This window comes from Cebidichthys violaceus, unplaced genomic scaffold (genome assembly GCF_023349555.1).
Source record: "Cebidichthys violaceus isolate CVI_PGR_0920_01 unplaced genomic scaffold, fCebVio1.0.p SCAF_17, whole genome shotgun sequence".
NCBI lineage: Eukaryota > Metazoa > Chordata > Actinopteri > Perciformes > Stichaeidae > Cebidichthys > Cebidichthys violaceus.
In genome coordinates, this window is record NW_027176340.1 from 12,787,249 (window position 1) to 12,811,667 (window position 24,419).

Sequence of the window (24,419 nt, forward strand, 5' to 3'; positions counted from 1 at the left end):
CTCTGTTACCACTGCCACTCCAGGGAGAAGATGACAGAGAAAAAAGAAAAGAGGTATGGCAATGACAGGAGCATTCCAGAGAGGGGGAAAAGACGGAAAGGAGAGAAGGGAAGGAATGAAAGAGGGGTGAGTAATAGAGAATGAAACAGAGGGAAAATAGAAATATGGATAGGAAAGATGAGACAACTTGTCACCAGCTAGACAGACGCCAGTCCAGTGTTGAGCTATGACAATGTGGAGGGAGGGCCAGTGTAGATGTTTATTCGACAGCAAGGATTACAGCCAATAAGCAGTGATGCCAATTTAGCACATTTTCTATACTTGACCACTTTCAAAACTGCACTAATCAATATTTTTATATGAACAAAGGATCGAATGGCCTTACCTGTGTGAAAGGTGCCACACACTGTGACAAACCAACAGAGAATCAGCAACTGACTCTGCAGTTCCCCTCAGCTCTATGCTTTTTAGCTTCACTCAGTGTATTCCGTTAAGCTCAGCTTAGTCTCAGTAGTCAACCTTGTTTCCAGACATAGAAGGCAATCAGCATTTCTGTTCCCAGTGAGCAACTGTCACTGGGACACAAGCTTGGAACGCAGTATCCAGTTTTCCCAATACATCCATGATTGAGCTACAGAAGCTAGTTGATTAGTGGGGAGCCAGGAGGTGATGTCAGGATCTTGGCTTGCTCTAGTTCAACAAGAAGTTATTGGATGCACAAATAAGGAGCCTAATATTTGTGTTTAAGTAACACTAGAACACAACAAGGAAGTGAGATCATTGATCTAATGAGGAGTTGATGCATTTCTACTTTTTTGTTTCTTTTTTGTTGCAGAGTGGAGACATTTGCAGTCTAAAGTACAGTAGTTTTGTGTTTTAACGTGAATTTGTTTTCAATAGTATGTAAACGTGAGGAATGGAGTAATCACAGAGGTATGGAAGTAGTTGAGTGAAAAGTGATAGACAGTTTTTTGTTTTTTTTGTTTTGAAAAAGAGGATACAGTATTGAGAACAATCAAAGGTTAGCTATGTTAGCTTGTTTCATTCTTCTATTCTGTCTTCAGGAAAGGTTTGAAATCCAAAAACTTAAATTTGCTACACAGACACACAGACAGACAGCAGTGCAGTGTGTCAGCAGAGTCTCTGGTGTGAGGGGAGGATAGCCAGTTACTACTGCTGTGTGTGTGTGTGTGTGTGTGTGTGTGTGTGTGTGTGTGTGTGTGTGTGTGTGTGTGTGTGTGTGTGTGAGAGAGAGACTCTGCAGCATGTTTGGGTATTGGAGTTGTGTTGGTGTATTATAAGTTCTCCAACATTCCATTTTCAGCTCTTGTTGGTGAATCAGTTATGAATATTATGTGAAGGTAGGGGAAAGCATAAGACTATATATGTTAGGGTGGCATACTCTATAGCAGGGGTCATCAACTATATTTGTCAGAAGGCCAGAATTTTACCAGACAGTCTCCTTGGGGGCCGGACCCTTAAATAAAAATTTTATAAAAATCAAATTTTGGTATAACATTAAGATCGATGTTTATTGTTTATACTTTTTCCATTTCATTACAAAACTGAAGGCCTTTATGAGTCAGGCTCCTATCACCTATACCACAGACAACCACCAGGGGTGATAGATATTTTGCCTCAACTCAATTAAGTCAACTTTACTTATAGAGCACTTGAAAAACAAACACCGAGGAAGTGACAGGAAAGGGTCTCTTAACAGAGGTAAAATGGCACTCTCAAAGGCTATGAAATGCAAAGTTGATATTCAAAACAGGTCCTTCAATGATGACTGGACTGAGAAGTACGCATTTATCATGCCAACCTTCTGAAATGCCTCACCAGTATGCCTAATTTGCAACGAAACTGTTGCTGTTGCAAAAGAATACAATCTGCGCCGTCACCACGACACTAAACATTCAAATTTCAAGATTTCATATCCTGAGCAGTCAGAGGCGTGTCAGAGAAAAATCACTACATTGAAATCTGCCTACTCCCGTGCAAGTGGCATTATTACTCAAACTTTAACTGATCAAGAGAGAGTAACGTGTGCATCCCTGCAGACTGCTTGGGTGCTTTGGGTATCTTGTCCCGAGGTCTATGGCACATTGAAGACGCTGGCTATGTATGTGCTCACCATGTTCGGTTCAACCTACACCTGTGAGGCTGCGTTCTCCAAGATGAACTCGATTAAAACGCACGAGAGGAACCGACTGTCAACCCAGTCTTTGGAGGACTGTTTGCGCATAAGTCTGACAGTGGCCAAGCCTGATGTGAAAAAGTTGGTGTCAGAGGGGAAATGTAACTTCAGCCATTGATTAAGTAGTGTGAGTAGTATTCCATTTCAGCCTTGTGATTTGATTTAGCTATAGCCCACTTAACGTTTTATTTGATGTGCGAACATTATTTGTGACCTGTTTTGTTCTGGTTCCAGGCTATTTATTTACCATGCTATTTTAAGTTGTGCCAGATCGTTTTTCCTCCTTTTTTAGTCCTGAGGAGTCTGCTAGTTCCAAGCATGTTGTTGAGACTTTGAAATAAAAACCAAATGTTAAGTAAGGGCATGAGGAAAAGTTATGTTTTAAAAAAAACTGTGTGAAACAATGAATACTAAACAGTGTAACGAGTCTGTCCTCATTTCGGAGTGTAGCCTAAATAGAGTCATAAATGGTGGTGATTACTGATAAGAGACTCAGTTGTTGCTGTTTTTAGTTGCTTTAATAGTGTGGAATAGGCCTACATATTTTCTCTTTGATCCTCACAATTTTGGAATCCAGTCGCGGGCCGGATCGAACGGCTTGGCAGGCCGCATTCGGCCCACGGGCCGCCAGTTGATGATCACTGCTCTATAGTTACAGGAGACACGGATTGGTTCATACCCGGGTTTAGGAGTCACAGTTCGGAGTGAGTTTGATACAGCTGATACATAAACAAATTCATAAGAACTAAGAATATGTTCCTTTTCATTTACTTTGAGCAGACAGATTGTGTTAAAGACAGACACAGTCCTCCTGCTGGGGACTGAGGTAGCATTTTGCCCACTGGCAATTTTAGTGAACTATTGTTACAAAAATAAGGAACATCTCAAAAATATATATATAAAGGCGTCAGGTCACAATAGGCTATAAAACTTAAAAGCATCTCCTGTGCTGTAAAACTGAAAATACTAAATAAATAGAGAAATAAAAATGAAACTGCAGCTGACTTGAATTGTTCCTAATCAACAGATTTAAAGAGGAGCACCTAGCCCAAAGGTTATGTCCATGGCCTAGGAAAGTTCAATCAATATTTGTGAACATGAGCTACTCTCTCTAAAAGCCAGAATCCAGAGAAGTAAGTCTCAAGTTTGTGATGTCATCAAGTATAAAGTCTGAAGCTGCTCCATAAACAATGAATGGGTGACAGATTTTGTCTTATTTTCTATAAATGAGCTTTATTTTATTCTAGTGTTCTCAGTTGTGCAACAGAAAATGTAACCATATACTCAGAACATTCCAATGGGTTTTTTTTTTTTTTCCAATGGGTTTTTTTCAATGTCATTTATAACATCTCTCCCTATTCATTGTCTGTGGAGCAGTTACACACTTTATACTTGATGACATCACAATATTTCATTTTTGGATTTGGTAGAGAGTTGTTTATGTTTCATATTACTTTTGAACTGTCTTAGACCATAGGAATAACATGTATGAATTTTTTTAAATGGTCATAGTTTCTCCTGAAAGGAAGCAGGCGAGTCTTCAAGCTTCAGAGTTTAATTTACTCTACTTACCCAGCGAGCAGGCTAGACAGAGAGAGATTGATTTATGTCATGTTGCGCTAACTTTACCGATACAACACCACCACAACACTCCGATTAGACTACTGAAATAATTTCAAAGACTAGCCAATAGGATACAATATAGTCAGAAGCACCTTCATATTATTTCAGCCCTGCGGCTGTGGTGGATTTGGAGACAGTGTGTTTAAAGCTGGTATTTCAGCACAGTTGTAGCTAAAGATCAGGCTATAGAAATATTAGTAGTATTGTACTATTTGTAGAATTAAATGCAGGCACTACTGGTATACAACGTGATCACTTCATTTGAGGCAATATTCACTCTGTTCTCCCAGTCCTTGTTTCTGCCTACCTGCCTATGAAACAAGCTCTCAGACACCAGAATAGTTCATATTGGTCCAGAGTCCTGGAAAGACTTTTGTTAGGTCAGAGGATGTTTTCATCTGACAGAGTGTAAAATAAGAGTATCTGGTAGGCAAAACTCTACAAAATCCAAATGATGACATTTTGAAGAGCTGTACTGAGCTGTACTTTGTACGCATCAAAACCAGAAAAATTTCCATTTGTGGTCCATGAGAGAAACAATAACAGAGAGAAGCTTAGCTGACAGTGAATGAAGGCTTTTGTGGATTCATAAAAATTATGAACATACTTTATTTTAGTGAAGTGTTACTGTAACAGTTTTGAACTGTTTCACTGGGCCTCTTCACAGACTCCACAGATTCTGCTCTGTGATTGTAGTCTTTCATCAAATGATCAAGTCCTGGCTCTTATTGTGTCTGCAGAAGCTGCCTGTTGTACACTGAACTACCCAGGATATGGGATTCAGGGGAGAAGGAATCCTTTATTCCAGGATTTCGCCCAGTGAGGATCACTGTAAGGGATTACAATTTTAAAAACAGTAATCATGTTGCAAATTACCAGAATGCAATTTGTTTTTTGTGCCAGGTAAGCTTATGTTACGATGATGGACACTGTGGGTCGGGACAGTGTTATCAGCAGTGACTTACTGCAGTATGAGCCTAGTGGCTATTAGTGGCATAAATTAGTATGCCAAAAATGTACATAATTTAAGTTGCAATGGCGGTGAGTGGTACAGTTCTCATTGACTTCAGGGAAATGAAGAAAAGTTTAGTTGTAGTTATCCAGTATTCATGTAGCGTTAGCAGGCTATATCCAGCATCCAGCAGCAAAGGTAAACTGCAGTCGATGAGCCACTGTCTGCTCGCTGCAGACGACATGCTGGACTTCTGAACACTGAAGCCCCACCCCCACTGCTGCATTCATTCAGATTAATAAATACTAGACAAGTCGCATGTCAAATTGCTCCTAAATTCGACACATAGGACCCCTAGCAATGTACCAGCCAAGCGTGAAGTAGATCGGATGAACAGTTGTTGAGATATGCCAAGGAAACACGAACAAACATGGTGGCACAGCAATGAGGAAGAAATCTAGTATGAGGGGACCACATCTGCTGAGGCAAAACTCAACTATATCAACATCTGATGTAACTTTATTTTAATGGTTGAATTGAAATCAAAGCACAATTTACCAAGTGAATTTAAAAAGAAAATCAATGATCAAGCTTAAATTGAGTTTCCAAAAAAACAAACTGTGTTAAGTCGATTCAACCCCCCTGTTAAGTGTTTTTAGCCTCACATGTTGTCCTACAGATTCCTTGTTCACAGAAGAGCAGACAACATATGGATTAAAGGAAATGAAGCATTTCACTTTTGGACTACGTCACCACACCGTCACAGAGGCTCAGGCTTAGCCTACAAGATGACCTACACATTAAGAATCCAATGAAGAGCACACTCGCGCTCTCGAGGACATTTGAATTGACATTAACCCTTTCTCCCTCTTTCAGCGGGGAACATGCTGGAGATCCGTGGTGATGACATAACATCAAATGGATGGGTAATCCCAGATTACACACTGCACAGCAGACCAACAAAGGATTGAGAAAGTGCTCATCAGGGCGGGAGCTGCTATTCACACACTCACACACAGGGTTCGCACATGAATACAGGGCAGTGGCAAATGCTTTGCAGCACACACACACACACACACACACACACACACACACACACACACACACACTCACACACACCTCCCCCCATGCTGTGGCCTTAAGCAAATCCAAAATAATATCCACACTTGTCTTAAACCTCTTCTCAGAGCAATGACATAGTGATTGACAGTGTAAGGGTACCGTATAAAGACAGCTTCAAGATAAGCCACCCTCTCATTACTGGTACAGGATCAGCTGCTGGCAAGTCCCTCTGTCAAAAGTTGAACTGCGACCAACTTCTTCACTGGCCAACAAGGCGTTTAGCGCCAAAAGATATTGTACTTCACCCATTCAGTGGCATTAAATTACTATTCTGTGATAAGTTTCTTGAGCTACTAATGTTATACTGTAGATAAAGTGTAGAGCTTTCCATTTAGATATATTTCACTAATCTAGCATTGGCCGATCAGGGATTAGTCCATGAAATAAAGGCACAGACAGCTTGGAAATGGGCCTCTGTGTCCGTTAGTCTTCTGCTCTCTACACCCCTGACCATCCTGCCTCATGCTCTTTGGTTCAGTTAATCCAAAGCCGTTTCAACAGATACATTTCTACAGAAGCAATGCACCTTGGCTTTAAGTGTAGAGTGGAGTATGTGACTGTAGATGTTTGAGCATCCTGGGTGGCTTGTTGTGCTGATGCAATGTGATTTCACACACAATAGACTTAGACAATAGTAGACTTTGGCTTAAGACTTTGGCTTAAGAGCTACTGATAGAATTGGAACTCTGTCGCCTGGTAGTTGTGGCTGTATCAGGAGAGAGCCTCACTGTAAATCTGCTGTACCAAGTCGAAACAAAGCGCAATGCTTTATCAATAAATAGCACACCATGTGGAGGCTAATTTTGTCAACTCCAAAAAGTTTGAGTTTTTTACAATTTACTCAAAGGTCCAGTGTGTAGGATCCAGCGGCATCTAGTGGTAACCAACTGAAACTTCTCCGGTGTGCCAAGCTCGTAGGAAAACTACGATGGCCAACGCAAAAAACATGAACATGCAATGGCCCTTTCTGAGAGCCAGTGTTTGGTTTGTCCTTTCTGGGCTACTGTAGAAACATGGCTGACCTCTGTATGTAAATAAACGGATCATTCTAAGGTAACGAAAACACAACAATTCTTATTTTCAGGTGCACTAAAGAAAATAATATCATGTTCAATCTCTGCCAATAGATCCCCGTAAATGCTGCACACTGTACCTTTAAGAGAATGTTTGGGCCTGAGAACAGTTGCTTTTAGTGGCATATTACATGCATATGAATAGCATACATATTACAGAATGTGTAGTAGAAGTGATGCTGAATGGGGTGTTCTGGTATGGTAACCCCTCCGGTCCTGCTCTTTGTGTGACACCACTGGTGATGGAAAGCTTGTGGGGAACATTCTGGTGGGCTGTCTAAAAGGCTGTAGACTCGTCATGCTAATTGCCCTGTGACCCTGTGATGAGTATCATATTAGAGTCTCAATAGATTGGATCGGTATGATGACTCACCCACAGCCTAATTACACCTTCTGAAAGTGGATGTGTCAAAGGACGTCTGTACACTGAAGCATGTGTACTTTCATGTGTGTGTGTGTGTGTGTGTGTGTGTGTGTGTGTGTGTGTGTGTGTGTGTGTGTGTGTGTGTGTGTGTGTGTGTGTTGTAGAAACAGATCAATAGGGTCTGCATAATTCAAAAGGACAGCATGTAGACTGCTAATTATGATAAAAGCCTTGTCAGTTGTGTTCACATACGAACACACACACATACACTAATGTGCTGCAAACCTTTGATGGCATAAATCAAAAAGGCTTTACTTTCTTTAACTGCCTGGTTTCTATAGTTATGTACACTGATGCTGAAAGCATTAAAAACTAGTTTGTGCTCAGGGAAAAGTCTATTCAGTGACAAATAGAAGTGATATCTTTATTGTTTCAGGTGAATCTGAGTGGTCTGCTCCGTGTTTGGGCCCTTTTCTGTATGACTGGACAGAAGCGAGAGCCAAGTTCTCTGATTGGTGTTCTTGAGTATGCTCTTGTGGGTCTGTGCAGTCTGTCATCTTCCAGGTCTCCATGACCGAGAGGAGGTCCTGTAGCTCTGGTCCTATTTGTCTGGTGACACCTGAAGTCGCTCAATGTCCTCCCAGATCCATTCATCATATACATTTACAATCTATCTTAAATTTTGTCACACTGAATGTCAATATTGTATATTCTAATTTTACATCGTTGGTCTATTCTGTTTATTGCGTGTTTGTCCGTCCACTGAGAGAGATCGCATTATTCTTTTGGGGTTCGTCCGTCCGTCCGTCTGTCTGTCTGAAAATACAGTACATACGTAATTACCATTCTCGTGAACCCGATTTCTCAGGAAAACTTTGAAGGAGTTTCACTCCATCATGAAAGGATTTCATTTTGGAGGTCAAAGGTCATTGCGACATCACAAAACACGTTTTGGGCCAGAATTCATATGCTAAATACGACAATTTCCACAAATGCCTCATAGGATTAAATTGTGAAGGGATGACATTTTGGACAGGCGGATGGATGTAAGCTGGTGTACAACCACAAAGTGGTACATTCTTTTTTTTTTGGGGGGGGGGTTCTACCTTATATGAATTGATAGAAAGTGGTGTATGTTGTACAGATAGTAAAGCCCCCTTGGACAAACCTGATCTTTTCCTCTACTAATATTGTCTAAAAGTAAGTCAAAATTAAAAAAAAATATTATTCTGCAATATAATTTCAATAAATCAGAAAACACTGTTTCACAGGGTTTTACTAACACAGATAATGTAAATGGGAACAGATTCAGCTGAGTTCATCTGAGTGCACTGCCGCAAATGTTCATGTGGTGGGCTGTTTCAACATGGCTTGCGTATGGCTGGAAGTTTTCCATTGAGCCTGAATTACTGGATTAAAAAGCCTCCCTAGAATTTATGGAAACTCAATCTGGGAGATTTCTTGTATGTATTTGTTTTTTTCAATCCGAGGAGCAGTCTCCGACGAACCTACTGAGTTCAGTTGTAGATTTAGGTGAGTTAAGCCACACCCACAGATTCAAACTCTGGAGTAAAATCTGTTCAGTGCCCCTTTATATCCATGCTGATTTGGAAAAAGGACATAAGCAGAATGAGATGCGACGGAAGCAGAGGAGTCGAGCAGCAGAGCAGGAGAGAAAAGGAGTGGATTCATCAGAGTCCCCGATGTGGTGCAGAAAACAAGCAGACAGATGGCCTGATTGTGTTTCGGTTTTGAGTGTCTCACCTGTGCATACTAATCCCCCCCCGGCCTGATCAGGAGATAAAGGCAAGGCAGCGTGAATAAAGGAGGAAGAGAAAGCATTTCACTACAGATGTTTACATGTTCAATTAAGAACTTGTAGTACTGTTCTACTGAGAAAGTTGCATGTAATTTGTTTTGTTTCGGGCCACTTGGGCAACAAGCTGTAAAGCCAACACTGATTTATTATCACCTTACATGAAATTGAAATGAATGCAATGTGATTTTGAGTGGGGTTTTCATCAGAGGTATGATGGTGAACTTTAGAATGTGCTGTGTATGTCAGACTGAGAATCATATGATATGATCATATGATTTACCAACATTTCTGTGTTTCATGCAGCAGGACAAGCAAGTCTGGGTTTCACCCAAAAGATTATTTCTGAGTACAGTATGATTGAAACGTTACATAACACATAACGCAAGCTAGCGGCATTGGAACGTTTGGATTGAACCTGTTTTTCTGCAGTGGGATGTTTGACTTTTTTAGCTGGAAAAAGACAGATTTGCACAAGATTAAGTACATGAACTCTAATTATGACAAATTACACGAGAAGCCCAGATAATACCATGCTGACCCTCTAATCTTGCTTCTGTTTAATGATGGACTTCACTTTGTTCTGGCTCTGTGCCCAGAGCCCTCTGACTTCAACACCATCTTACAATATAATCTTTTAGTAGTCTTTATTAGTTTATTTGTCTTTGGTTGTATGTTATCAGTTATCTAGGGTTTTCTGTTTGATGTGCTTTTTCCTTGTTTCATATTATTCATTCAGTTTCCTCTTTTATTTTGTAAGTTTGCTCCTCATGTGATATGTTTTGTTTTACTTACTGCTCTTTTTGGGTTTCCCGCCTCCTTGATTATCCACACCTGCCCTCAATTACTCACCTGCCTCTGACTTTCCCATTAGTCTATGTTGTTTATATATTTCCTTGTTTTCCATGTTCCAAAAATGAGGAGAGGATCTGGTCTGTGCTGCTTTTGTCAAGTTTGAAAGGAGTAATACAGTTTGCTGTCTTGATTCAGACTACAGAGCCTCCCTGTTGTCCTACACTATAGTGTAGCTTTTGAATATGTCCATCGCACACAATGTGAATGGTTGATGCCTTAATTCACATTGCCAAAAAAAAATCGACCTCCCTCTCGCTCTGTGTGAAAGTGCTCATGACAAAAACAACAGTTTGAAAAGATGTATTGACATGTGAATAAATAGCACAAATAGAACAAATAGAATGGCCTTAATAGATGGAAACATGCTAACATCAACATATAGGTCTATTTGGGAACCAAAATGGCAACTTAAAAAATTGATCCCATCAGGAGAGCAAGAACCCATAAAAGCTCATGTGTCAGCGAAAAGGTACTCAACAAAAATAATAAATATAGCACATTTTCTGGAAATTCAATAAATAGTCTAAATCAGGGGTGCCCAATACGTCGATTGCGATCGAGGTAGTGCGGGTAGATCGCATGCCATTAAAATAAAATTAGATGTCCTATAATGGCATTTGCCACTTGACGTACAGGGCAGCCCAGTCTGAGATCACGTCTTTTCTAACACACGGGTCACCACGTATGCGCGGTCAACCGCACAACTCTGGCGAGCTAATTAGTTAGTCTCCCAATTTATTTCTACTACAGAAGCTAAAAAAGCTGCAGCGCCATGATTTGAGGAACTTACAAAACCCCGCGTCAGAGCTGAAGACGCAACGGAAGCCGTGTGCGCAACTTGACAGTGCGCGCTACACAGAGCAGATTGTCTGCCAGAGTTTGACAAACGCTTTCAAGACTTTGCTTTACTCGAGCCAGTCGCTACATTTATGTGCTGCACATTTTAGGAAGATATTGAGGTGATATAAAAATTACAACGCTGTTTCACCTGAACTCGTCTGGAGTGGAGGATTTTGATACTACAGGCTGACATTCAGCTGAAGTCCAGGGCTCATGGACAGTTTTGGAACTTACTCACAGAGGAAAAGTACCCAAACATGAGGAAATGTGCTACCTTCTTGACTGCATTATTTGGCTCTACTTATTTATCTGAGTCAGCCTTTTCCCACATGAAGAATTTTAAGTCCAAACACCGTTTCACCATGACTGATGATCATTTGAAGTCTGCTTGAGGCTGGCTACCAGCAGCTACTGTCCGGACTATGCAACTCTGGTTGATTTAATTCAGTGCAAGTCATCAGAGCAAGGTATGCCATAAGGATTCATGCAGTTATATGCAAGGTACGCCAACATATATATTTTGAATGTAGGTAGATCATTTTGACTTGGTCATTTTAAAAGTAGCTCGCAAGCCGGAAAAGTTTGGGCACCCCAGGTCTAAATGAAATAACCCCATGATAAAGGCCAACATACTCCTGAGTGATTTCAATACTTGGCTAATGAAAACTACGGAGTGTTTTTTATTAGATCAAAAATAAATACATAAAGACCTGCTATACCTAACCTAAAGAATAACTTTTTGTTGCGACTTTGTTTAAATTTTGTTAATTTAAGCCTAACCAAGTAGTATTATTGCCTAAACCTAACCAAGTAGTTTGTTGTGTTTTGTTTCACGTTAACCATGTGTTTTAAACTATATAACTGTGACTGTAATTCTGGAGAAAATATTTGAGAATTTCAATTTGAGAAAAGGCTCCACCAATCGGCGTTTGCTCTCAGCAGCTCCGTATCCTACCAGCTGTAGCTAGAACCTTGAGCTGGGAGGTCTCTCTCCGGCTGAATATGGCTGAATATCAGAGTCAGCCAAAACACTGTAAAAAGTGTACTGTAAAAAATCCTCGTCCATAACATCCTCTATACTCATATTTTGGGATGCCATCTCCGCTGTTGGAAATGTAACTCAAATGAGTTACAAGGAAGTTTATGAGCGGCATTTCGCCCCACAGCTACCAAAGCTGAAGTGTAGTTCCTCCTGCATCCAGTGACTTGACAGTGATGTTGTTGAGGTCAAGGAAGAACAACAGATTTCACGTTTTTCAGACAAAATCCCTAATTTAGATAGATAGAGTTAATGTTTTAAATCTGTGAATTTTTGTCCTTCAGCAGAAAAGGGATGATGGTGCTGAAGGCAGAGCTGAAGTACACAAACAGGATCCTGGCGTAGGTTTCTGAGGAGTCCAGATGCTCAATCAGCGTGTTTGCCAGGCGGAGGTCATTCATGGAGTGGGGGGCTTTAGGCTTGTAGTTTATATGTTGTGTTTATCCCTGTTTAACTCGACACTGACATTAACTCTGACTTCAAAGCAGCTCTACTTGCAACAAATGTTTGAAGCCCTAAAACAAGTCTTCATAAGACAGGTAAGAACATTAAAGAAACCTTTCAAACAGGGAACAGCCATGGCTTTATCTCTTCTGAGCCCACAGCATCTCAAGCCCCGTTCAGTACCACCCACTTCCCAGCTGACTGGCAAATGTGTTTCTAGAAGGCGGTTGAGCTCCAAAGTCTGATCTGAACAGAGAATGTCAAATGAGACTCTCATTCTCTGTGTACCTCTACGTCTCCTCCCGTAACACACAGGCTGATTGTGACATTGTGTCTGAGCCATGAGGCTGATGTGTTTTTCAATGGCTTGCATTCCACAGCCTTTTAAGCGTTCTCTACACTAAGAGCAGTTGTTTGACCTGATGACAGAAATGTTTTTGTCCTACCAACCCTTTTGTCTCTTCTGAAATTTTCTTCTAATTTTCTTTTTTTTCTAGTGATGAATGAACAAATGACAAATGAAAGCTTCTAGTGTTTGTATCATCCGTTCTGAACTAAGAACAGTTTTTGCACCTACGAGTAAACTTTTCTAACGTCTCATCCAAGTGAGTTCAGTGCGGGAGCAAAGTTATAATTTATAATGATACAAATCCTAGTGGAACGGGGCGTGTTAGATCACACAATACGAGGTTTATGATTAGGACCTCAAAAATGATTATAGAAATTGGAATAGTCATTTGTTGAGTGTGGAGGCTACAGCTTTGAATGCCCTTCATCTTCATATACAGACACATACACATCACTACCTTGTACACTATTAAACTCATGTTAGTGATGGCACACATTTTTTATTATTGGATTATCACTTTTGATACATTAATATAAGGAGAATTTTAATGTTGGAGCTGCTCAAGGTGAAGCTTGTTTTCTGTACTGTATATACTGTTGGGTAGTTTAATCCATAAAAAGACATCATATGTAAAGAGATGTCAATATGACCAGTTACCACCGCTCGCAAAGGAAAAGAGTGCAGTGAAAAATACAAGTGTAATTGAAGTGTAAGTGTAATTGAATAAGTATAAAGCTGGGCATACCTCAAAATTGTATTTAACTCCAGTTGAGTATTGCACTCAGTTACTTTTCACCACTGCACTTGATGTTGAAAAATGAAATTCAATTTACATTGTAGTCACTGAGATATTAAATAGCTTGTTGTTATTTTTAAGAGACTAAATTGCCACAGGGTGCAGTCAACAAATATGCTCGTAAGTCAGCTAGAGCAGTGATTCTCAAATGGTGGGGCCTTTGCCTGAAAAAAAATAAAAATAAAAAATCTTGTGCTTTTATATTGAAGGGGATTTATTCACACTCCTTAACAGTATTTTGCATTAATGCCTTGTAATGCTAATAGACACCCGCCATTTCACAGTATAGAAGAACACCCGCAAAGTTTGTTTTCATGTGCTAATTGAGCGAAACGCAAGTAGGACAGCGACTACATGAGATTTTCTTACATTGAGGACAAAAGAGGGCAAAAACCTCAGTGTGTTTTGTGCAGCGAGGTTCTGGCACAAGAAAGCATGAAGCTGTCAAAACTGAAGCGGCATTTGTTGAATCAATCCGCAGCTGATAAACTGAAAACTATACCTCTGTCAAATGACACTATAAGTAGGTGAATTGAAGACATGTTGGATGACATCAAACAACAGACCACAGCTCAAATTAAGGCAAGTGGGCATTTTGCATTACAAATAGACGAATCTACAGACATAACAAACAAAGCAGTTTTACTCGTTTCCGTGAAACATGTGGGACGGGGACTGACGGGAACAATTTCTCTGCACAAGAGAGCTCCCTACTACTACGACTGCAGAGGACATTTTCAGCTCAGGTTCAAACTGCACCATCTTTTCATTAAATACATTTGAGAAGTTGAAAATTTGGGTCACGACTTGTCATTAAGGGGTGATGGTGGGTCCCGCAGCCAGACCAGTTGAGAACCACTGAGCTAGAGAACCATTCCATACATGAAGATGATGAAGTGAAAGGCCCTTCACTTCACATGTCTTTCATCATGCACTCCCCAGAGGGGAGTATCTCACGGGGACAATGAAGTAGATACATGGTAACATGATGACACCACAATAACATGTTGACACTGCAAGAAAATAGCAAGAACTTTAGTGAGCGATGTGGGGGTGATCTGCTCTCAGGGGTGCCCTTTGTGTGAAATATGGAGTAAACATGAGGAGGGTTTACGTGATAATATACCCTGTAAATCTGAAGCATTGTGCGCTCCACTTCAGCTGTGTAGGCTGGATGTTTATTTGTACATTCATTCCTAAATGCACTACCACCAGATACTACTGCAATATATTTAAAACACAGCAGATGCAAGGAATAAAGAATATACTTTGTGCTCCAGTACAAAGGGTTGTCTTAGCACGTAGCTTAAAGATTGATTAAACACAAAAATTGTAATATGACTAAATGAATAGGTAAGTTAGAAAAATGGAGGCTCCATTGGTTGGTTGTCTAATTTGTCTGGTTAAGTAGTAAGGAAACATTTCTTCAGTTTTACCAGGAGATTTATTTTATTCAGTGGTAACAATATTAGAGAGTCAAGTCATGATGTTATGACACTCAAGTGTCCTGCTGTTTTTACAATCATGTGAACTAACCACAGACACTCAACTGTCCTGCAGAAATGTGCGATCACCCCTCTACTTGCTTATGGCATCACCTCCTTGGCATTTGCATTGGCATTGGCATTTAGCCAGCGAAATAACATAAATATTCAATGAACAGCGATAGTATTTTTTTTCCAAAAACTACCATCCTTATATGTAGCAAGACACACAACATAATGTTGAGAAAGGCTCTGTTCCAACACTGGATGTGTAATTATTAGCCTAGTTGCAAATGTCTATGGGACTTTGAATGAAGTTTTCTTACTTCTGGAACAAACCCCATAATTTCTGGTTTCACTTCAGCTCTCTATATCTAATTACATATTATACATATTGAGTATTGCTACAACGGTCAAGAGAAACACTAGCCTAGGCATTGATTCATGAATTACACCCAAAGCTAGGAGTATGCAATCTTTTTTTTGAGTTGTTGAGAGACTGAATATTTTCTTGGTCAATGGAATTAACAGCAATCCCCCAGTAGATACCTATGGAGTAGCTTTAGATTGAATACCCGCAATATTAGATGTCAATATTGTATGTGACTGGGCAATATTGCGCTTTTATTATATTACAGCAGTTGTGTTTTCATTCTTTCCTTCACTTTCTGATATACAACGACAGTGGGAAGATTTGCCCTTTCTCAGACTTCAGCCGTGCAGTCGCTATGGTTACATTCTTCCATTTACTGTCACAGAGAGTGTGATTGCGGTGAGTAGAGGGTTCCCAGGGAAAGTGCCTTTGCTAGATGCTCAGGCTGATTAATGCTCGAGTTTTCATCCAAATGTTTTCACAGAATTTCAAGAAAATCAGCACAAACAAAAAAGCGAATCAATGACATTGAATGAATTATGACATTCATGTTCATTCACATATTCATTTGAGGAAAGTCATGATTTTTTGTCTCTCCAGTGCAGCCGAAACTTGACTGGCATAAAAGACACACCAGAATTGATTCACTTAATCAGAATCTGTTTTATCAGCCATGTTGGTGAACACATATAAGGAATTTAGTTTGTCGTTGCTCTCAATGTACTTACATAGAAAACAGACATACGGCTAAAAACAAGGACAGCAAAGCTAACATATAGATATAGATAAAGGTATATCACAGTATATAGTGTATACAGCGTGCTTAGATATATATTTGACAGTGATGACATGTTAAATGTGTAGACTGCTCCTATTGCACTTTTTCATATGTTGCTTTTATTGTTAATCCAACTTTTCCACCTCAGCTAGACATAAAAAAGTTTTCGTAACACTTATAATAACTACACACTATGAAGCATTAGTTAAGTGTGAGTAAACACTTAATTCATCATCTATAAAGCATTGTTCCTACATTAACACTCATTAGTATGCAATTCATAATCAAAGTTTTTTCTTTCTTACTTAGCTTGTCTGTTATGTGTTTCATGATTATGTTTTCATACTTTATAAATGATGGATTCCCCATTTGTAAATAAAGTATTATATATATTACAAACCAATTATTAAGGAGTTGTAGATGATTAATAACATAATTTATAAAGTGTAAGTAAATGATGAAGAACTTATTTAGATGTACATTATTCATGTATTTATATATATAATGATTTAGATATGCACTAATGTTTAGGGACTATGCTAATATATGCTTTATAAACGTATCAATATTGCAAATCATAATTAATTCAGGTAGTTACAAGTCATTAGTTAGTATTTTGTGTGACCTCATCTAAAGTGAGGACTATCTATGCCTTACAAAGCATTTATAAATGACATTGAAAGGCCAACAGTGCCTCAAAACCCACAAAAGTCTCAGTTATCTTATTATTTGCGCTTCTGTCGTCTAACAGAGTCCTGATTACTCGTCCGATCCCATCCTTGTCGCCATTTGTGGTGGAAAAACATCTTTTTAACCTCCCTGTGAGAAATAACCGAGATGAGAAAACTCTTAAATATAAAAAACATATCTATTGAACAGACAAAAAAAACAAAGAAACATGCAAATTTCAAGCATGTCCCATGGGGAATCCATCATTTATAAAGTATGAAAACACAATCATGAAACACATAATAGACACGCTTATTAATCAAGAATACATAAGGCAGCTTTGACAAAGTACAAGTGTCTTTCACTACAGACTAACACACTTCACAGGTGAATTCTGTGGTTTTTGTTGTAATAAATACTTTAAACTTTGTTAGCATTTCAAGTGTATTTCCCAAGCCAGGTGATGACACTGTCAGGTCGGCTCTATTGTTCCTCCAAAGTGACAAAATCACACTAATAGATACTTGGATGTCTTTCAGTCTAAAACACTGTTCCCTCCATTGCATCAGAACTGTGTGCTGGTCTCTGATAGAGACACAGATAGACTTAATGGCTGCTGCGTGTTCTCTCCGTCGATGGAGGAATCACATGTCAGGCTGACATCTCAGTCTGCGTGATTAATATCAGCTCCTCCCTCACTGACTGTGCTGTATTCTGGTGTAGATGCAGGAAGAATGTTCCATTAACATTATATTGTATTACTTCATACTTTAGAAGGCACATTCATTATATGCTGTTACGTGCCATGTTGTGTTTTTTTCTCTGCTCTCTCACTGCTCTCTCTCCCAATTTTCCAGTCAGGTGCCACTCTTCTCCCTGCCTCGCAGCTGCAGCGTGTGAGCGTACGCGGCTGGGCTCAATTGCCGATTAGTGCCATGGTGGTTACAAGGCCGGGAGATTCAGACAATCAGCCCGGTGGGCAAAGTGGCAGCGTTCAAACTGTGTGTCTTCTTCTCTGCTCAAGCCATGTATGCTAGTGTTGGTAGCTTGACCCATTAGTGTGTTCATATTGTGGTGTTTTGAGTTCACTATGTGAATCAGTGTTGCTTTCCTTTTTAAGAAAGTAGTTTTCAGTGAGCATTTCAGTTTATCGTTAATAAATCACTATTTAGTTTATTCATCCATTGCCTGTGACTCTTTTTCCCTGGGTTTATTTACACTGTTACTCCCCTCATCCCCTGGACCTTAATCAGGCAACGTAACACATGCTGATAGAAATAATGGATCATTAAGCAAACAAGTGCTCTTGTTAAGTCTGATTGTAATTGGTGAATGCCATCTTCACTAGTTGGATTATATGTATAGTATAAGACAATCAGTGAATACATCCATATTTACAATGTGATGAAACCATTGACTGACTGTCATCATTACCGTCATCAAGCGCCACTGCTAGCAGGACACAAACAGGTGACTACCACTAGCTAGTTAGCTATGACGATACCTTTGATACTTTTGTATTAATGGAATTGACATGGAATACAGGTTTAATAACTCACTCGTCTGGACTTAGAAAGGAAGATCAATATCACTTTCATGTCTGTATGTTGGGCTGGAGACAGAAGATGATTAGCTTAGCTTAGCATAAAGGCTGGAGGTACAGTATAGGGTGAAGTAGGGTGGAGCCTGGCTGATCCAAGGGGGTAATTAACTTACATACATACCTTTAACTTACTTACATAACTTTAACTTACTTACATAACTAGAACTAACATGCATAACTTTAACTTACGTACATACCTTTAACTTACTTACATAACTTTAACTTACTTACATAACTATAACTAACATACATACCTTTAACTTACGTACATGACTTTAACTTAAACTTTAAGAGCTTAAGACTTTCCTCTTTGATAACTCTTACAGTTAGGGCTGGCTCAGGTTTATAGTTAGGGCTGGCTCAGTTTTATAGTTAGGGCTGGCTCAGGTTTGCCTTGGACCAGCCAGCCCTAAGATAAGCTGCTATAGGCCTAGACTGCCGGGGGACTTCCTAGGATACACTAAGCTCCTCTCTCCTCTTCTCTCTCTGCTTCTGCATGAATTCATATCCCATTAATGCACATTATTAACTTTGCTTCTTCCCCGGAGTCTTTGTGCTTTCTTGCCTCACAGGTTTTCATGGATCGTGGTTATATCTGGACCCAGGTCCTTCCTCCCACCATGGCCCTGCTGACTCCCACTGCTAATATAATTTTGTATTATTACTCACATTACTATTTTATATTACCGATACTTTTAACGCACATTACTGACTTTGCTTCTTTACCGGAGTCTCTGTGCTTTCTCTCCTCACATGTGTCTATGGATCAGGGTTATATCTGGACCCTGGTCTTGCCTCCTGCCGTGGTCCTGTCATATGCATTGAATATGTTGTAACTCTGTTATGTTGTTCATTCTGTACACATGACATCTATCACACGTCTGTCCATCCTGGGAGAGGGATCCCTCCTCTGTTGCTCTCCCTAAGATCTCTTCCTCTTTTCTTCCCGTAAAGGTTTTTTTGGGGAGTTTTTCCTGTTCCGATGTGAGAGTTCTGGGACAGAGGATGTCACATGTGTACAGATTGTAACACCCTCTGAGGCAAATTTGTGATTTGTGATTTTGGGCTATACAAAATAAATTGAATTGAATATCACTTTAACTTACATACATAACTTTAACTTACATACATAACTTTAACTTACTTACATAACTTCAACTTACGTACATAACTTTAACTTACGTACATAACTTTAACTTACATACATAACTTTAACTTATGTACATAACTTTAACTTACATACATAACTTTAACTTATGTACATAACTTTAACTTACATAAATAACTTTAACTTACATATATTACACTACATTACATTGACTGTAATGTAATGTAATAATGTAATGTAATGTTACATATATAAGTTTGACTTACGTATATAGGTTTAACTTACATACGTAACTTTGACCTACGTACATAACTTTGACTTACGTCCATAACTTTAACTTATGTACAAAGGTTAAGTACAGTCTCTTTTCGTTATGTGCTGAGAGCAGCAATGGCACAGCATTGAGATTGGGGGAGCTGTGGGGGGCCTGCACGTTGGGCCTACTAAATGTTTAGCATTATACAACAATGCAGATCAGAATGAACAAGAATTCAGTAAATATAAATAAACGCATAGGCCACAAAAAGTTTAAGAAAACAAGCACAAACAAGCAATAACAATCTAAATCATAGTCACCACAGGAAGCGTCTGTGGATTTACAAAATACTGCAGCTGTGAGCAAAACAGTAGCCCAGTAAGTGTCAAGCTGTTGTTTCAGAACCACGGAGAGCACTGTTCGTTGTCTGTGACATTACAACTGTTTCTATCTGCTGACTTTGACAAAGAACCATTCATAAAAAAAAGGCTCCTCTGCTTCTTGCTACCTGTAAGGCAATATCACTGTGTACCAAATAATCAATTTACATTGATTGCAACACTGATTACTCTATTTCTAGTTGTATGACATCTTTCAAATTTCTTTTGTAGCTTTTACTTTTGAAGATTTGTTACCTGATGTTTCAGTCTGAAGACAGAACCTTTACTGGGAGATATCCTGCTTTTTCTTACTGTTTTTTCTTTCTATTTTCTTACAAATACATTCACTGTTGAGCTGTTAAACTGACTTAACTACTGATTCAGCTTCACTTGAACAGCAGAATCAATACATGGTTGGAGGATGGATTGAACTATTTCAGACAGAATGACACACAGATACAAACATTGATTTTTTTTCTTTGATTTCAATAAGTAGCGGCCACAGTAATAATAATCATAATTTCCTCAAGCAGAACCTGTGCAGTTTAATAAAGATTCTCATGATCTGTTCACCTGATATGAGAACCTGGTTTTGCATGACACTTCATAAATCAGCTTGCTGCTGGATCCATACAGAGATAGTAGTGTCCACACGGACGTCCCAACAAATTGCCAGTACGTATACATCCGCAGAGGGCCTATACATGCTCTCTCTGATGACAACATTTATAACACGTGGACTCTATAGCGGACCCTCACGTGGCTGCAGGAAGTTAGAACTTTGCTGCATCTGTGAGGGTCATGAGTGTCCGCATGGCCAAAACTACATCACACCATCAGACACGGCCCTTGGCAGGGGTTCCCTGCTGCAGGTTTCCGCCTGTCCGCCTGCACATCCAACATTGTATAATTACGCGGACGCTGATGGAAGCAGAAAATGTGGAACTTTGATGAGCTTTGAAAATATTGGTTTGCCGCATGGAGTAACCCGAACGGATACCCAAAAGTTTCCTTAGTTACGATTCCACGTCAGCTCATGTCCGTGCCACCGTCCTTGTACTCGGAAAAATGCTTCCAGTGCATATTGGTATCTTGACCAAAATGTAGAGCCACGTCGCCTTGCCATCTTCAAAGGCCTGCTATACCGGTACAGACCACAGAGGGCCTGCAGACTCCCAGTTCAGAAACAAACATACAACAAAGTCAGAGTGTATCTTTAGAAATGTCCTGTTTTATGTTTTTCTTTTACAACCAAACCAAAAATTGGTCTAAAATACCTCAGGGTGTGGTAGGTATGGGGATATCACTGAAGGACCACATTAAAGCTGACAGTGTGAAGAAACAGTCTTCCCCTATAGAGGATGTCATTCAATGGTGAGGCTGTGGAGGATCAATTTCTCCTGTGCAACAGATTGTTCTAATAAGAGCTGTGCTGGAGAGTAACAGGAGGGGAGGGGGACTGGTGCTTCTCTGCCCAGAAACCGTCCACATATGCAAGGGCTACTACAACGACAACCATGTCTCTCTTTAGTTTGGATTTAGCACATTTCATTGTGTCTTTTTAAACCTTTCTGGCATCGTCATAAAATAAATATATACGGTATATATATATATATATATATATATATATATATATATATATATATATATATATATATATATATATATATATATAAGAAATATATTTTCAATCAGAAGAGACATCAAGTGGAAATGTTCTGCTGATGCTTTATGTGCAGTAAGGTAGTGTAACTATCATTTCAGACTGCACTCCATCCATCGCAGTCCACTACCTTCTTTTATAAAAGTGTTTAGGTTTGGCTCATCATGTGTGAAACGAATGAAATGTATGAAATACCCTACTGACTATAAGGTGAACTGAGTTATATTTCTGCATTCTTAAATATTCGACCAAAAGGCTTGCAGCGACACGGTGCGACTGTGGAAGCAACAGTTGGTGTCATGTGTCTCAGTGATGCCCTGCAGAAATGGACGATGTATTTAAAACAGGTTTGAAGTTTTTCGTTTGTCAGACGGATCTTACCTTCTGCTGCCTCCTGGCCATGTCAGTAGGTTGCTTTGCGTTGAACGGATAGGCGATGCAGCGCATCACAAACACATACAGTTGGAGTCTCTTCTTCCTCTCCTCCTCCTCTCTCTGCATCTTCTCCAGGTCCTCCTTCTCCTTGTCGCTGCCCACCGACGGGCAGGGGCTGGAGGGTCGGCCGCCGCCGCCGCCGCCGCCGCCGCCGCCGCTCCCTCGGCCCCGGGGCTGGAGCCCCCCGCCGCCGTGGCCGTCGGAGGCTCGGCCCGGTGACAACCGGGCTACTCCGAGGCTCTTCGGGGCCGCCACCTCTTTGCGCTCCACCTCCACTATCTCATCCCCTTCCTCCTCGCTGGAAGACGGGTCCAACATGCTAGCCGAGGCTTGGGTGGAGAATAAAGGCTACCTGCTGCTGCAAAGGTAAAACTGCAAAAGTATAAAAAATATGCCGATCAGCTTCAGAGCCAGCCACAGAGGGAGAAACCCGGGGGAAGCAGCTGTGGAGACGCAAAACCTGACTGATGAGCAGCTCTGAGGACGAAAAAAAAGCTGCCGCAGACGAGTCAGTCTCAGCCAGAAAAAAAAGGAAAGTGTTGTAGAGTCTGGTTGGTTGCGTTATTTCCAAGCCTCTCAAGTGTAGCAGTGACACATAGGAGGGGTTTATCATGAGAGCCGATATTAAGGGGAGGGGTCGCCGGGAGGGACAACAGGAGGAAACTGTTGTTGGTGCTCTGCCGCCTGGGGACAGGAAGAGGCTGGGCTAGGAGCTGACCGCGGTGCTGAAACCCGACCCCCGGCTGATCTGGGACCAGTTTGATCAGGCTGCGAGCACAATAGATGAACGGCCACCTGATGATTCATCTGAGTCAAAAGACGGCAGGTTACAGCATCAGACCGGAATCAATGCAGTTTAACTTTCACAATAAAAGCGTCACCGTTGATTTAATATGAATAAATGATCAAATGAATGATGACTAAATGATTGTTTTAATGATTAAAAATATGTCTTGGTATCTGCCTGCCTGCTTACTTCTACATAACCAGGGACAGAAACTACACCCAACAGAATTACCTGAATGGCAGACATTTGCAATAAACAAGCAAAAGAAATGCAATAAAAATAAATTACAAAATGAAAAAGGCTTCCAAATATATATGTATTGAGGACATCCATGATATTTTGATAGACTTCATCTGATTCAACATAGGTATGAGTCCTAAATCCAGCCCCATACCATCAATTATGTCAGGATGTAGAGCTCTAATTATGTTTCATGTTTTACTATTTGTAAAGCTAGATATCAATCAACAGAAGACATGAATCCAACACACCAAACACTACAATCGTTCTATATATAATGTGGATGTAGTCAGTCAGTCAGTCAGTCAGTATGTCAGTCAGTCATTCAGCTAGTTAGGCTATTTCTTATTTCAATATCACTCTAAGCATTTGGTTCATCCCACACAGAACTACAAGACAGATCCATATATCATAAAGATTCCTACAAACTGCAAATTACAGTTTTTCTACGATTGCTTAAGCACAATTTTGAAAACAGGGTTCATTGTGTCACAATTATATCTCCCTCTGTATGAATTCATGTCCCATTAATGCACATTACTAACTTTGCTTCTTCCCCGGAGTCTTTGTGCTTTCTCTCCTCACAGATTTCCATGGATCGTGGTTATATCTGGACCCTGGGCCTTCCTCCTGCATTGGCCTTGATGCAGGAGCGATATTGTTAGATTGAGGCACATAAATATATTGACCAAACACAACACACTAGAGTGTGTTGTACTTTACACTGATATTTATTTTTCTCCTCTACTTAAAATCAATCAATACATCAATGCATTTCCAAAGATTATATTTTGAACTGAATGTCAGATCAGAGTATATTCTAAATAGAATATAGATAAATACAAAAAATAATTTGTGGAGACGAATAAGAAAGCATGATTTACAGATGTTAATACACTTTTTTATTTTTTTAAATGGCAAATGGACTGTACAGTTATTTTCTAGTCTTCTGACGCTTTAACATTACATGTCATCATTCACCCATTCATACACTGATGACAGGGGCTACCATGCAAGGTGGCAACTAACTAACATTCATAACCATTCACACACCGTAGGCACGGCCTATGGGAGCAATTTTGGGTATAGTGTCTTGCCCAAGGACACATCGACTTGGACTAGAGGAGCTGGGGATCGAACCACCGATCCCTGGATTAAAGGACGACCCTGCTC

General features: G+C 40.0%; 1 protein-coding gene across 5 annotated transcripts in view; it reads right to left on the reverse strand.

Annotated features, from left to right (window-relative positions):
- cadpsa (Ca2+-dependent activator protein for secretion a) overlaps positions 1-23,006 on the reverse strand; it is a 206,380-nt gene extending 183,374 nt beyond the window's left edge. For all 5 annotated transcript variants that reach the window (XM_068712610.1, XM_068712609.1, XM_068712608.1 and 2 more), the window contains exon 1: positions 22,166-23,006. In XM_068712610.1, the coding sequence (XP_068568711.1) occupies positions 22,166-22,537 (372 nt within the window). In that variant the 5' untranslated portion in view covers positions 22,538-23,006. The remainder of the gene's footprint in view (positions 1-22,165) is intronic.
- Positions 23,007-24,419: the final 1,413 nt, after the last annotated feature.